This window comes from Vicugna pacos, chromosome 11 (genome assembly GCF_048564905.1).
Source record: "Vicugna pacos chromosome 11, VicPac4, whole genome shotgun sequence".
Lineage (NCBI taxonomy): Eukaryota > Metazoa > Chordata > Mammalia > Artiodactyla > Camelidae > Vicugna > Vicugna pacos.
Window position 1 is genome coordinate 60,123,074 of NC_132997.1, and position 13,630 is coordinate 60,136,703.

The following is a 13,630-nucleotide window of genomic DNA, read 5'->3' on the forward strand; positions in this document are numbered from 1 at the left end:
TTTTACTCTTTGAAAAATACTAACATCATCTGCGAACTCAGACTCATGATTGTACTTCCTCTTCCATGTCATTTCTGAAACATAAAATGAGACTAATCCAGGATCCGTTTGCAAGGGTTAGTACTGATGTGTCTGTCGTTAAGAAATGAATTCAACCCTGTTCTTTGGGGCATATCATTAAGTGAGTCTTTTTTATCCTTTACAAAATATGTAGCCCAACCATCATTTGGTTTTGTTTTTAAGTAAGTCTTGGTATGAACACCATGCTGTAGATTTCTGGAAATCCCCAGTTATATTCATTGCTCTACCTTTTTCAGAAGCATAGCTCTTTGTACTTGATGTGTTTGTTGGGTGAACTTGGAGAGGTTATTTGACCTCTCTGTGCCTCAGTTAACTTTTCTTTAAAAAGGGAAAAAGGATAGGATCGACTTCTTAGGGTTGTTGTGAGAATGACATAGCATAATACCTAGGAGGTTCTTCACATATCACCCGTGGTAAAGGCTCAATAAATGTCAGCTGTCGTTATTTTAAAAGCTGGGCATTCTTACTGTATTCAGAGCTTACATTGCCTTCCCTCCAGTTGAAAATGCTTACATTTGCCTTTAAATGTCTACTCTATCATAATTTATAACTACTGTCAAGGTGCAGAAATGACATTTAGTACCATTTATTCCCTAGGTCCTCTCTAGGGTCTTGCATATGATTGACATTATAGTAGTTCCCTTAAGCAAAAGGTATTTATAACAGCAATAATCTATAGAGCTGAGGGTTGAATAATTACCTCCTATTAAAGCTGAAACTACATTTGTTATCATAAAATCTATCCTGTGCTAAACCTATGACATGACTTGGCTAGGAAAGAGCTTTACTATGAATAATTTTTCCTCTGATGCTTTTACAACCATCTTCATAGTCTCTGAAAGAGGGAGCGTCACATTAACCCCTTATTTTCCAAAGGAAGCATTTAAAAAATGATTTCAGAATTCATAAATGGCAGTGTAATTCTCTGATACCACTTCTATAACTGCCTTGTAAGGATGGGGAAATCAGTCCTACAGCATAAACCACAGGTGATTATTAAAAATTTTTTTAATTCAGTTTTTAAGTCAGGTCAAGGACTGTGGTGTATCCATTGTCCCAATTGTTCTTGCCATGCTTCTTACAAAGGACTCTGAGGAGACTCATCTGGCCAAGGACATAACAGCTATGAGCATGTGGCATCTCAGAGTCTGGGCTTTTAACCAGTAGGATTAGAGTCATGTTATTTTTTTAATTAACAGATTTTATTTTTAAGAGGTTTTATAGAAAATTAAGCATCCAGTAGAGTTCTCATATGCCTCCTTTCCCCTGCATATAATTTCTCGGATATTACAGTCATTTAAAAGCCTTCCTTTCTGGGTATTCATTTTTTTCATGCTTGTTAAGAATAGTCTGGAAGTGACCAGATGGTGTGCGTAGATGCTTATTGTCTGACATTGCCCTAAACAGCCCCCAGCCCAAGGTGGACAACCTCTCCTGTCTCTTCCAGTTCCCTAGAATCAGACTTTTCCGTACCCTTATATGGAACTGAGGGTCCAGCTTTTTGGACTGATTTTTCCGAGCTGACACTAAATGAGCCTCGAAAGACACCATCTGCACTGAAGGTTGGTATTTCTTTCAGTCGTCCTCCTGTTTGCTTTGTATAGGATTTCCCTTCTGCTTCTCAAAAACACATCTGCTTGTAAATGAAAACCCCCTTTGGAAAATGGCTCTTGCTACCTTACTAGCAGATTTTTATCAGCTGTACTATCGAGGTGATCATTTGTGTAGGAATCAACTAGAAGACGTGCGGAGTTGTTGAGACTGAAAAATGACAGCATCACAGCATCCAGCTTTCCCCGTGTATGAGGAGGGTGCTTCTGAATCTCGGACACTGTTGTGCATGATACTTGCTCTTTTGTCATCCCCACAGCTCAGCTGAGCACTTGGCTCCACTTTTGTGACACAGGGAGGGGAAAATTTGCCTTCAGAGATGAGACACTGGTTACTGGCCCTTCTCCTTGGCTCTTCCTCAGTTGTTCTTTGACAGTGTGCATATAGGCAAAGAAGTAAGTCTTCACTAATCAAAGGAAAGTGAAAAGATTTGTCTAGTCACCTGGTAGATTTGTCTATAAGATTGTTTCTTCTTATCTCCCCAAATTGTGCATTTGGTGTAGTGCTGTATAGAAACTGCTTCCAAAAGTATGAATTGCCCCTGCCTCATTGGTTTACTACAGAACAATGCAAAGAATAGACTTCTTTCCTTTCCCCATGTGACAGCGATCTGGAGATCTCACACCTGTCCCCGATACAGGCATGTTATAGTAGCCCACAGTACAATTCTGATTTAGGGTAAAGTTGCTAGTGTGTAAAGACCTCAGTCTGCCCCAGGCTAGAAGCTTACCTCACTGCACGATTCCTCAGAAGGAACTCAACGTTTGTCACCTAGCCTTGCCTGCTCTCTCACCCACCCCCACCGCGTGGTGTGTCTGTGTTTCTATTCCTTTTCTTCCCTCACGGCTTTCTGGCTATTCCTCTTTCCCACTCACTGCCTTGCCACGTTGTCTTTCTCTGTCTCCATTCAATCTAGTGGTCCCTACTCCCTCCTTTTCCTTTGGGACTTTGCTTTGCTAGGCTAGTTACCATGTGAAATTAAAACGTATTTAAGATAGTTATTGAATTTCATCTAGGCACTTACATTTATTGAGTATCATTATAATGCTGAAAATATGGGTGAGTTCAAATTGTTTACACCTCCCAAAATGATACTGTAAGCAACATACTAGCCCAGTGACTGTGATTTTCCTTTGCTTGGGCTTTTGGCGATACCTTTTTTTTAAACTGGAGGTCATTTATTCCTTATCTTTACCATTGAAACAGTGAAAATACTAAAAAAAGAACTGTAAAAGTCTCTTAGGAGAGTACATGTAAGTTATTATTGAACTTCTAAAATGGTCAGTGACAGTGTAACCTGAAGATTTATGTGTTTATGTATTTCTGTGATTTAGATGGTAATGTTTACTTGGCAGAAAGTGTTGTATATATTAGATACAGTAGCAGCAACTCAAGTAAACAATATTCCAAAATTGTCTTTCTGTAATTCTTTAGGGAACAGGAGTGATAGTATTAATTTATCTTAAAAACTACTCAAAAACCTATAACCTGGATCTGTGTTTACTGATACAAATTTAATTACAAAAAATGCAAAATGCAGAGGCAGAGAATAAGTTTAGATTCGAGGTTTCTTGATCCATATAGTTTTCCAGTTTTCAGAAAGGATTTTAAAATTTCTCATTGCTCAGCTAACCCAATGACCTTACCTACTGGTGGTTCATTTTAATTGAAATCAGGACATTGGCTCCTTCAAAATAAAAATGATGCTGACTGCCCCACCCCCCGCTCCAGAAGTGGGGTTTAAATGGGAAATGCATGCTGAGATCAAACCCAGTTAGATTATGTCTCCTGAGCTCACACCGACACACGTGTAGGACCTATTGGGCATCTCCACCTGGGTGACCATAAGTGCTTCTTAACGTGCCCAGAACTGAACTCATTTTTCCCTTTGGTTCCCCTCCTGAATTACCTAACAAGGTGAAAGATACCACCACAAATACAAACAACAACAAACATGTGTTGATGAGTTATTATACCCCTTTCCCCAGGCACTGTCCTAAGCACTTGAGATTCCTTATCTCTTTTTAATCCTGCTAACAATTTATGAGGTAGATAGTGATGTCATTCTTACCTGAAACAGGACTTGGCTTGCAGAGATGGTCAGTAAACATCTGTTGAATTGGATGCATTCTCGTTATACAGATGGGAAAACTGAGATCGAAAAAGATGGAATAATATGTCTCAGGTAGCACATCGGACAAAGCTGTGACTTGAATCTAGGCGTTGCTGAAACTATAGCTCATGCTTTTATTCCTGATGGCAAACTGCCTCTTGGGATATGCAGGTTGCTTGCTGTAGATCCCAGCCCTGCTTTCACGGTGACACACACCTCACCCCTCTTGCTCCCTGATGTTTCTGGTGGTCGTCCACAGAGGCTGGCATGTAGAAACCTGCTTTGGAGTGCCAGCCTCGTCCCACTCTGTAGCTCGATCAGCTTCATGTACCTGGAATCCCTCTTACTGGGATGGCTAGTTACTACGGTGACTTCAGGCTACCCATGTTCTCGCTCTTGTGAACGCTTAGTGCCTTCAGGCGCTTAAATTCAACACACCTAAAACTGAATCCATTGTGTATCTATCAGGTGGTTTTTGGTTTTTGGTTTTGTTTTCTTGGCCTTTTTTGTCTGATGCTTGAGCTTCATGAGAATCATGGACACACACTTCTGGCTCATTTAGTTTTTAAAACCATCAAAGGCTGATGTATGGCATTTTGAAATGTTTCTGAATGCCATCTATGAGCCTACCATGATGGACAAACCCAGGAGTGCAAATTAACAAACCCAAAGCCCATGGCTAATTCGTGACTCAGATCTCAGCAGTCCATCTCAAGGGGTTGCAGATAGAGATTTATTTAAATTTTGCATCACTTTATTTATTTAACTTTTTAATTAAAACATTTTACTGAAGTGTAGTTGATTTACAATTTGAATCTCTTAAAATTTCATGTTAGAAACGCATAAATTTCAGGCTGACTGATTGATGTAACAGCTGAAATAAAGCATCTGCTCCTGCCTGGGGTTGCAGCCAGATCAGAAGTGGGCTCTTGGCCTTCACACCTGATGATTAGTTCTCTTTTCCCTATTGCTCAGTGAGTGGGCTGCCAGGTTCAGAGATGTGGAGTCTTCTGTCATGGGCATTGGTCAGACTCTCCCTGCATGCAGCTAACGTAGTCATACCACCTTCCCTACTGAGGTTTGCGTGGAGTTCATAGTACTCCTGTGGTTGTTACGAAGATTAAATACTTGCAAGAACTCTTAGGACAAGACTGAGGACATAGTGAGTCACTGCGTAAGTATTAGATTTGATTCTTCTTAACTTATAAATAAGAACTGGTAGGAGGGACAGTATGTTGAGGACTGTGTTAGTTCTTGTTTCCCGTATTAACCCCAGAAGGACGCCTAGTGTGGTTGGTGCTTACTAAGAGAAAATAATATTCAACTTTATTATTTTGATAATACTAATTGTTAAAATGATGGTTCTCTTGGTTACTGTGCATATTCTATGGCTTAAGTGTTTCAACAAATACGTTGTACAGAGGGTGCATGGGTGAACATTGCTATTTTTATTAGGAATTTATTTTAAAGTGTATTAGTTAAAAAGGTAACTAGCACATCAGATTCATGTTTCTTGGCCATCATTGTCTAATGAAGTTGAATTTTAAAAATGTAGGTTAAAATTAAGATTTTATATACACACACACACACACACACACATATACATATATTAAAAATAGGTTTATGTGGATATGGCAAAAATTTTGAAGGGAATACAGTTTCTTTTCTTTTCATCCTCACTTGGTCTTGAGAGGCAGGCACCATTATTTTTCCCATTTTACAGCTAAAGAAACTGACACTTTTTAAAAAGGCTACCCTTTCTGAAATGCCTCTTAACAGGTGGTAGACCTGGGATTCACACTACAATCTTTGCCTTCTCTTGTGCTGCCCCTGGGGTTGTTTCTCACTTCTCTTCTCAAGAATGCTTTTCTTTTTCTTTTTCTTTTTTTTTGTTGAAATTTTTATATTAACTTTTATTGTTTTGTCCTTCCTTAAAAATTAAGACAGGCTCATTAAAGAAGTTCAGAAAATGCAAAGGAAAAAAAGAAAAAAAACTATTGTGGTAAGAACATGTAACATGAGATATAGACTCTTAACTTATTAAGTGTCTGGTACAATGTTGTTAGCTACAGGCTGGATGTTGTATAGCAGATCTTCTTTGACTTTTCTGTCATAGCCTGAAAGATGGTCCAAACAAGGACACACAGGTCAGTGAACTGGCTGGAGCCCCACAAGAAAGTATAAGCACCTGAACTCCTGGCGCCCAGACCCTCCTCTAAACCACACTGCGTCGCATGTTGGGCCCTGGCAAGCTTCCCCTTCCTTTGGAAGAAAAATCCATGTGCTCCCAGGGTCCCATCAGAAGCCACTTGAGTTTAATATTGCCATAAGCTTCTCTGTGTTGGGGAGCAGGGTCTGTAAGTGGAGGCCTGGGCTCTGTTCCCAGGATGGCAGCAATGATGATTGGCTCTGAATCTACCCCAGCCCCTTCTGAACAAGGAGCTCAATAATCCTGTCTACACAAATGCACACACACAGACATGTGCTCACTCATTTAGTTAAGCCACTTCATAACTCAAACAGTGAGTTTAATCAGAGAACTCAGGCCCTACCTAATTACCAGTTTTTGGCTGTTTCTTGCTTTCAACTAGTCAGTGACTTTGGGGTCTTTGGGGCTCACTGCTTCCTTCAGTGGTGAGCTGGGGGGAAGAGAGGTCAGGTCAGGATATTAATTAGGCAGCACTGGTCAGTGATGCGAGTGCCCACAAAGGACAGTTGCTGTGTAAGTGGAAGTTTACAGGTGCTGTCGCTGTGTGGTTCAGAAAGAGCCATTCACGCCAGCCTGTGATTCTGTGGAGTCATGTCTTAGGACTCTGGGTTTCCGAAGCTGAGCTCTTTCCTCACCTCCCCTTTAGTCATTTGGTCAGGAACCCAAGTGCTCCCGTCTTGTCATTCTAAGACAGCACCAGGAGACTCCTTTTAGCTTTGACCCTGACACCACAGCTGAGCTGAAGGGTAGAAGGCCTCAGACCTTTACCATTTCAGCAGAAATATGCTGATCCCAGGTGCTTGCTAAAGATTCTTTTCTTCCCCATCATTTTTACCAAAAGCTACTGCCCAGAAACAGGCAACATGATTAAAATGCATTTCTTCTTAGAGCTTAATAGTTTAAGAAAAGGAATTGGTGAAGAATTCATATGATTCCTGGTGGGTTTTGAAGGTCATTGTTAGTGTATGCTGTGACTTACTGGTTACTAACTATTACTCCCATTACTCCTTATAGCTCTTGCCACAATGGCAGCATTTTCTGGATAAATTCTTCTTAGTAAGGGTGTTGCCTGTGGCAAGTGGTGTCAGTCCCACCAGCGTACCTTGCCTCTGGACCTGGGCATCAGCATTCATCTGGCTCCAGCTTTTCCCCAGGCCTCACCCTGTCCATTTCTGACCAGCCTCAGCTCCTGACAGAAGTGCTGTCAGTGAGCTTCAGAGTTACGACAGGGGATGTTGTCCCCACTCCCAGCCTACAGCCCAACAGGGGAGAAGCCAACTGAAAACACAGGAGGACCTAATCAGACCTTTGTTGCACAAAGCAAATTGCATTTCAAGGTCCATGAGAGACAGCCATTCTAAACCTGATTAAGATTCATCCAGTACAAATTGTGATAAATGTTTGTTTTGGAAAAGTGGATTGTCAGTATTTTCAGATTCTGCTTATTCACCCAGAAAATCTGTTTTTCCTCTTTCTTTAGGGTAGTAGAAATAAAAGAAAGCCTTGGGTTGTCCTGACTTGTTTGCTGGGCAAAACTGAATTTGTTTTGGCTGTCTCTTGAGTCACTCTGTACAGCGCCCTGGAATGGAGAGACTCTTACCTTGACCACCCTGACCCAGTGTCCTAAAGTTCTCCACTCTACTGCCCTTCCCTCTGGAGCATAAGGCTTCTGGATTGGCCATGGGGGCAGGGAGATACTGAGCCCATTTAAAAGGGGAGTAATCACAGTGAGAAGCCAGGTAGAGAGCTGCATTGCTGGGGAGATGATTTAGAGCAGGCTTTGGTTCTTGGTTTTTGTCTTTGTCCAAAAATAAAATGCTACATAAAATTTTGGAGAAGAAATGATTCATTCCTAATTCTACCCTGCTTTGTAGTTGCTCCGTAGCTTCTTTGATCTTTTAGTGCATTGCTTTGTACACATAAATGCATACTTCTTATATAAAAGGGAGTCATGATTTTGTTTTGAAATTTGTGCTTTTCATTTAACATATTCTGAACATCATCCCATGTTGATAAGCAGAGTTTTCCATTATTTTTAATGAGTGCTGAATAATTTTCTGCCTGAGGACTCCTCTCCCCTCTCTTCCTCCCTACTCCGTCCTCTCCCTTTCTTCACTGGCGATTCTGTTATACCTTTCCCTCCTCGTAATCTATCCTCTTTTGCTCCAGTTTCATTTTACTTTATTGTTTTTTTCACTTCAACATTTTGTATATACTCTCTGACATACGTAAATAATATGAAACAGAGAATTTTTGTAGTTTTGGGCTTTGCAGGCTCTGTAACTGAAACCGAAATAACTTGTGCATCCATTTTTGTATGTGTGTTGGCTTTGTAATATTTCTGTCCCAGTTCTGTGAGAACAAACATGACAGTATTTTAAAAGGCTTTCCTGTCTCCCGAAAGAAGAAATGACAAAGAGCCAAGACATTATAATGAATGTTGATGATCTTTATTTAGGAACATGGCAGTCTCAAGCCCTCTGTCACTTCTAAGTCTTGGTGATGTATTTGTTTGCTCAGCCCCCGTGCCAGGCCACAGAGATGGGCTGGCTGAAGCAGACAGTGCTCCAGAGGACCTCCAGGGTGCCGAGACTAGCAGGCTGCTCTCCCATATCACCGATGGCGACAACCCGCTGCTGTCACCGCGATGCTCCATCTTCAGCCAAAGCCAGAGATTCAACTTAGACCCCGAATCAGCCCCTTCTCCACCCAGCACTCAGCAGTTTATGATGTAAGAAAATCTTGTTTTGTTATTGTCTTCATTTTACAAAGGTTTTTCAAATACTGCAGTTATAAACTACAGTGAGGTTTGTGTCCGAAGTAGAGCACATGTGCCTACCAGACATACCAAATGCAACTGCAAGCCCTGAGCAATAAATGGCAAAAAACCAGTGTACTTTCACGTCAAGAATAGTGCTGTTTCAGGCCTCCTGTCTCAGGAGGAAATGGTCTCGAGACACAGGCTGCCCTGGGGCTCACATGTTGGAATGTTTTTGGTGAGATGACCAGAATCTTAAAAGTATATGTGCATACAAATACCAGGAGTATCATTCTTGGTTACCTCACTAAGTATTTCCATGTCCAACAGGGGCCTTCATGGTTGGCAACACTTGGGAGTGGTCCATCTCCACTTAGTCTTAGATTCTATAAAAGTGGTAGCTTACAATAGCTCCCCCACACAAAAATATAAATGTGAAACCATGTGCTCTTATTTTTTTGAAGTTTTGCAAATAGTTTTGATGCGAAAATGAGTCTCCTATGACTAAAAATATGTGCAGGGAATTCCTAGTTTCTCCTTAATAACTCTTGCTGTTATTCATGAATTTATCCAAACCTCAGTCCATGGGCTGTCTACTGATGGACTTGAGGGAGTTAGAGAATTATTGCTATTGCACAGTGTGTCAAGTGAGAAAGTGAATTCATTTTCTGGAGAGGGGCTCTATTCCTTTCATCAAATTCACAAAGCCTGTGTTATACCAAGAAAAGTTAACTACTCATTTAAATCTCCCTTGAAAATGTTGCTAGGTGGGGCTTAAGCAACTTACTGAGGATAATAGCACTACAGGACTATCTTGATTTAGTCTGAAATTGGTTTCCTCCAAGCTGTAGGAAATGCATTTCCTAGACTAATATTGTGACATTTGTAGACTAAAGTCCCTGATGACATTTGCCCATAATGAGTGCTGTGATCAGGGGTCTCCACTAGTGAGCAAATACTACCCCAGTGAATTGGTCAAATAATGAACTGCCCTCTGGACTTCTGTGAGAATCCGGGAGGCTTGGCTGGTATGTTGACTGGAAGACCGTGGTTTTGATGATTATTTCCCTCCCTGTATTCTCCACAGGCCCCGGAGCTCTTCACGGGGCAGCTGTGGTGATGGCAAGGAGCCACAGACCATTACTCAGCTCACCAAGCACATCCAGAGCCTCAAGCGGAAAATTAGGAAATTTGAAGAAAAATTTGAACAAGAAAAGAAATACCGGGTAAGGACCCTGTGCTGTGGTTTGAACTGAGTGGATCGTGTCACAGGTGTATGGGCTTTTCTGCCTCCCTTCCTGAGTGCCTCTGTGTGCCAGGGGACGGCTAGGTTTCCATTGGCTAACCCAAGACCCATCGTAAATCGAGTTTCCCTCCTGCATCCGTCTTGTCCACGCAGGCTGCCAATTGATCTCCGCTAAGATATGTCCTAGTAACAGATTACAGCCCTGTCCAAGCTGTTTGATTATTGATCCCTCCTTAAGCTTTTGGATGATGGTCTTACTTTTTCTTTAACCTTTTCTCATTGGCATTTTGATAAGAACCTACTCAGGGCCCAAAGGGCAGAATCTCTAAATATGGAACAGAATGAGGGAGAGAGTGGGGTTTTTTGACAGTAATGCACTTTCTGGTTGATGGATAGAGATGCATCTAGTGACACCTCTTCAGGTCTCTCAGAACAAGCCCTGACCCATCCTTTTCCGTCAGAGACACCAGGCTTCACGCTGGTGCTGTAGGGTTGCAGTCAGGAACCTTTTCTTTTCTTACATAAAAAATATAAAAAAAGAAATAATAGAGTTAGAGGTGAGTGTCCTGATGGCCAGTGCTAGTTTTATTTATTTTCTCCAGTAGTGACCATGGCATAGAGAGAAATCATAAATCCATGTATAATTGCATGAAGATATTGGGTATTTGGCAGAGGGCCCAGAACAGCTTGGGCTGTTTTATTAGAATGAAAGAGAACAGGGAATAATGCCTCATCCATCATGAAATATTTAAAGGCTCACTAAGCACTTAGTACAGAGGTGATCTGCAGGTCCCTGGAGTGTGGGTAAGTTCTGGGGAGGGAGGTGAGAGTGGGTGAGTTTCTGTTCTCCTACCCTGTGTCTCACACAGCGGTTTCAGATTCATTAAAAGAGGGTTATTAGGGAGTGATTTTTAACTTTGCCAAATGAAAAAAAAATCAGATTGGCTCTCTAGACAGCCTTAGGGTGTTGAAGGCTTCTCTTTTCCTTGAAGCCAGGCAATCAGAGCTACTTACTGTCTGTTATGGAACAGGAGGGGGCTCACGACATCTTGAGTCCAGGCCTTTATTTTACAGGAAAGGAAACTGAGGCCCAGCAAAGACGTAACTTTCTAAAGGTAATTGTGTTCTATCAGCTCAGGCGTGGGGTGGTTACAGATGAGTAGGTTTTGCAGTGGAGGAGTAAGTATCCACATTTTGAAAGCTCCAGATACCCTGAGAGAAGCTGGTTTTCTTTGTTTGCTGCTGGAGTGTTACTGGATCTGTGATGCCCTCAAATTGGAAACTGCAGAGTAACATGTAGGGGCTCCTTTCCCAGGGTATGGCAATATTTCCTACCTGGCAGTTCCTGTTGAATCGGACTGATCTGTATTTGAATCCAGCATAGCCACTTAGGAAGCTGTGACTTTGGACTTGTTTCTTTACCTCTCTGAGTCTGTTTACCCATCTGTAAAGTAGAGTTAATATTAGTAGTGACTTCTTAAGTTTGTGAGTTTTAAATTAGGGAGTGCATATGTAATGCTTATTACAATTTGGGCTCAAAGGAGATATATAAGTAGTCCTAGATATTATTAACTTTTTAATCTGTTTGAATGATATTTGAACAGACTATCCCATGGCAGCCTCTGCTTGTCAAAAAATAAAATTGTACACATTTTCCACTGGATTTTTCTACCTGCAGCCACAGACCCTGGATTATTTCTCTCGCTAAATAGCCACCCAGCAGCTAACTATTTTAGGAAAGAATTTCTCCTGGCACCCCCTGCTTTTGTCTAGAGAAGCTTTAGAGCCAGAGAAGTTACATGTCCACACACTTCAACATGCAGATGGATGGATTTGGGAGCAGTAAAGGAAGAAGCCGTCATGTTCACTGCTTCTGTGTGTGTGAAAATCTTTGGTGTAATCAGAGCCTTCCATGTCTCAGGAAATGGGGCTTCCCTTCATCCTTCCTGTCTGGGTGCCAGGCTGTGGTTAGAGGTTTGACATGTCAGTGGGCTTTAATTGGTTGCTGTGTGTATGGCTTTCCTTCTTGGCAGCCTGACTGTGGAACTAATAGCACCCGCTGCTAATTTTTGAATCTGAGCTCCTGCTGGGCCTCTGTGCTAGCGTGATGCCCTGGTACAATATACATCTTTCCTTCTCCGTTAAATGTGACCATTTCACTTTCCTATCCCAAACCATGTTTATTCCCTACAATTGACTTTACATTTAACTAAGGCTATTTCAACCAGGTATCCTCTTCCAGTAGTATTAGATGATGTTAGAATTAGAAGGGATCAGCTAGTCTTACTTGACCATAGAAGAAACTGAGGCCCAGAGAAGGGAAGTGACTTCCCCAGGTTCACACAGCAAAGAATTGATCTAGCCAAGGTAACAACTCAGGTCTTTTCATTACTGATCCATAAATCTAAGTGTCTTTTGAACTGCCTTTGGAAGACCACAGATTCTGTCCAGTGGTGCCCTCAATTATGTCATTTAGAACTTCAATTTTAATTACATTGAACAAAATCTAAACTGTAACCTTTGGGTTATGGCCCTTAGGGTCTATTAAACTGGAATATTTCATTTCGGTAGTTAGAAGGCTTCTTCAAGCCTTCCATCCACAGTTTGTACATGAAAACTTTCCATGTGATTTGAGAGCTGCCTTCCTTGTGAGAATGATTTAACCTCTTTTGAAAGCTCCCTCCAGAGTAGGGAAATACAAAATTTATTTTAGAAAATAATTTCAGGCTTTACAATGTTTTGTCAAAAAATTCAACCTTAAATTTCTACTAAATCCTGTTTGCAGTAGTGAAAGCTTATTTCATTGGTGGTTACCGGCAGAGGGTCTTAGGTTTTTGTTGTTTTTGTTTTTAATGGTATTTCAAAAGATGGCATTAACTCTGTGGAGCATATCCAGTGAAAACAATACATTCCAGAGAATAAAATGTGTTTTCAGATCAGAGTGGAGAATTCTGTGAGGATTTCAAGAAACCAAATGTAAAACAGTGACTGTTCATATAACTAGACTGGCACCTAAAACCAAAGTGCTAAACGTATCAGAGAAGTAGTACAGTGCGGCATTCCTGCAGACCATGAGTAGGACCAGGCAAAGCAGTTTGGAGGTGTGCCCCCATGCCACTGTCCGTGGTCCTGAAACCAGCGCTTCCCTCCCGGAAGCCAGTCTCCCTTCTGGGTTCCCCTAGGGTTAAAAAAATCACTGTCATTTTCCCTCAGTCTTATTTTCCACTTTGAATTTAAAATGCATGTTTTCTACATCACTATAGAAGTGACTTGTGTTTCACAATTTAAATACCTAATCCCGTGTGCATTTGATGATCCTGTCACACAAGCACTGTTTTTCCTTTTGAATTTGAGAGGAACTCATTTCTCTCCCTATACCTCTCTCAGCGACAGCTTGCTGTTACACTTAGTGGATCCTTAAACATGGCAGAGCACCCAGACCTCGTCACTAACAATGCGCACTTTTCTGGCACTGTTAGGATGTTCATGATGTCTTCCTGAGCATTCCTGTATAGCTCTTTTATCCCCAGTTCACAGTAGCTGCTAATCTTCCAGAGCCTGCATGGCCACAACTTGTTTAAAAAAGTTCCCTGCTGCTCTGTGGGGGTGCAG

The 13,630-nt window shown here is 41.4% G+C and overlaps 1 protein-coding gene across 14 annotated transcripts in view; it reads left to right on the plus strand.

The window, feature by feature from the left end:
- FAM13C (family with sequence similarity 13 member C) overlaps nucleotides 1-13,630 on the plus strand; it is a 344,617-nt gene that overhangs the window by 280,252 nt on the left and 50,735 nt on the right. For all 14 annotated transcript variants that reach the window (XR_012077447.1, XM_072971482.1, XM_072971483.1 and 11 more), the window contains 2 exons: nucleotides 8,535-8,745; nucleotides 9,860-9,998. Coding sequence is in view for 13 of the 14 variants with exons in the window: in XM_072971482.1 (XP_072827583.1) it covers nucleotides 8,535-8,745; nucleotides 9,860-9,998 (350 nt within the window). In the remaining variant the exon portion in view is untranslated. The remainder of the gene's footprint in view (nucleotides 1-8,534; nucleotides 8,746-9,859; nucleotides 9,999-13,630) is intronic.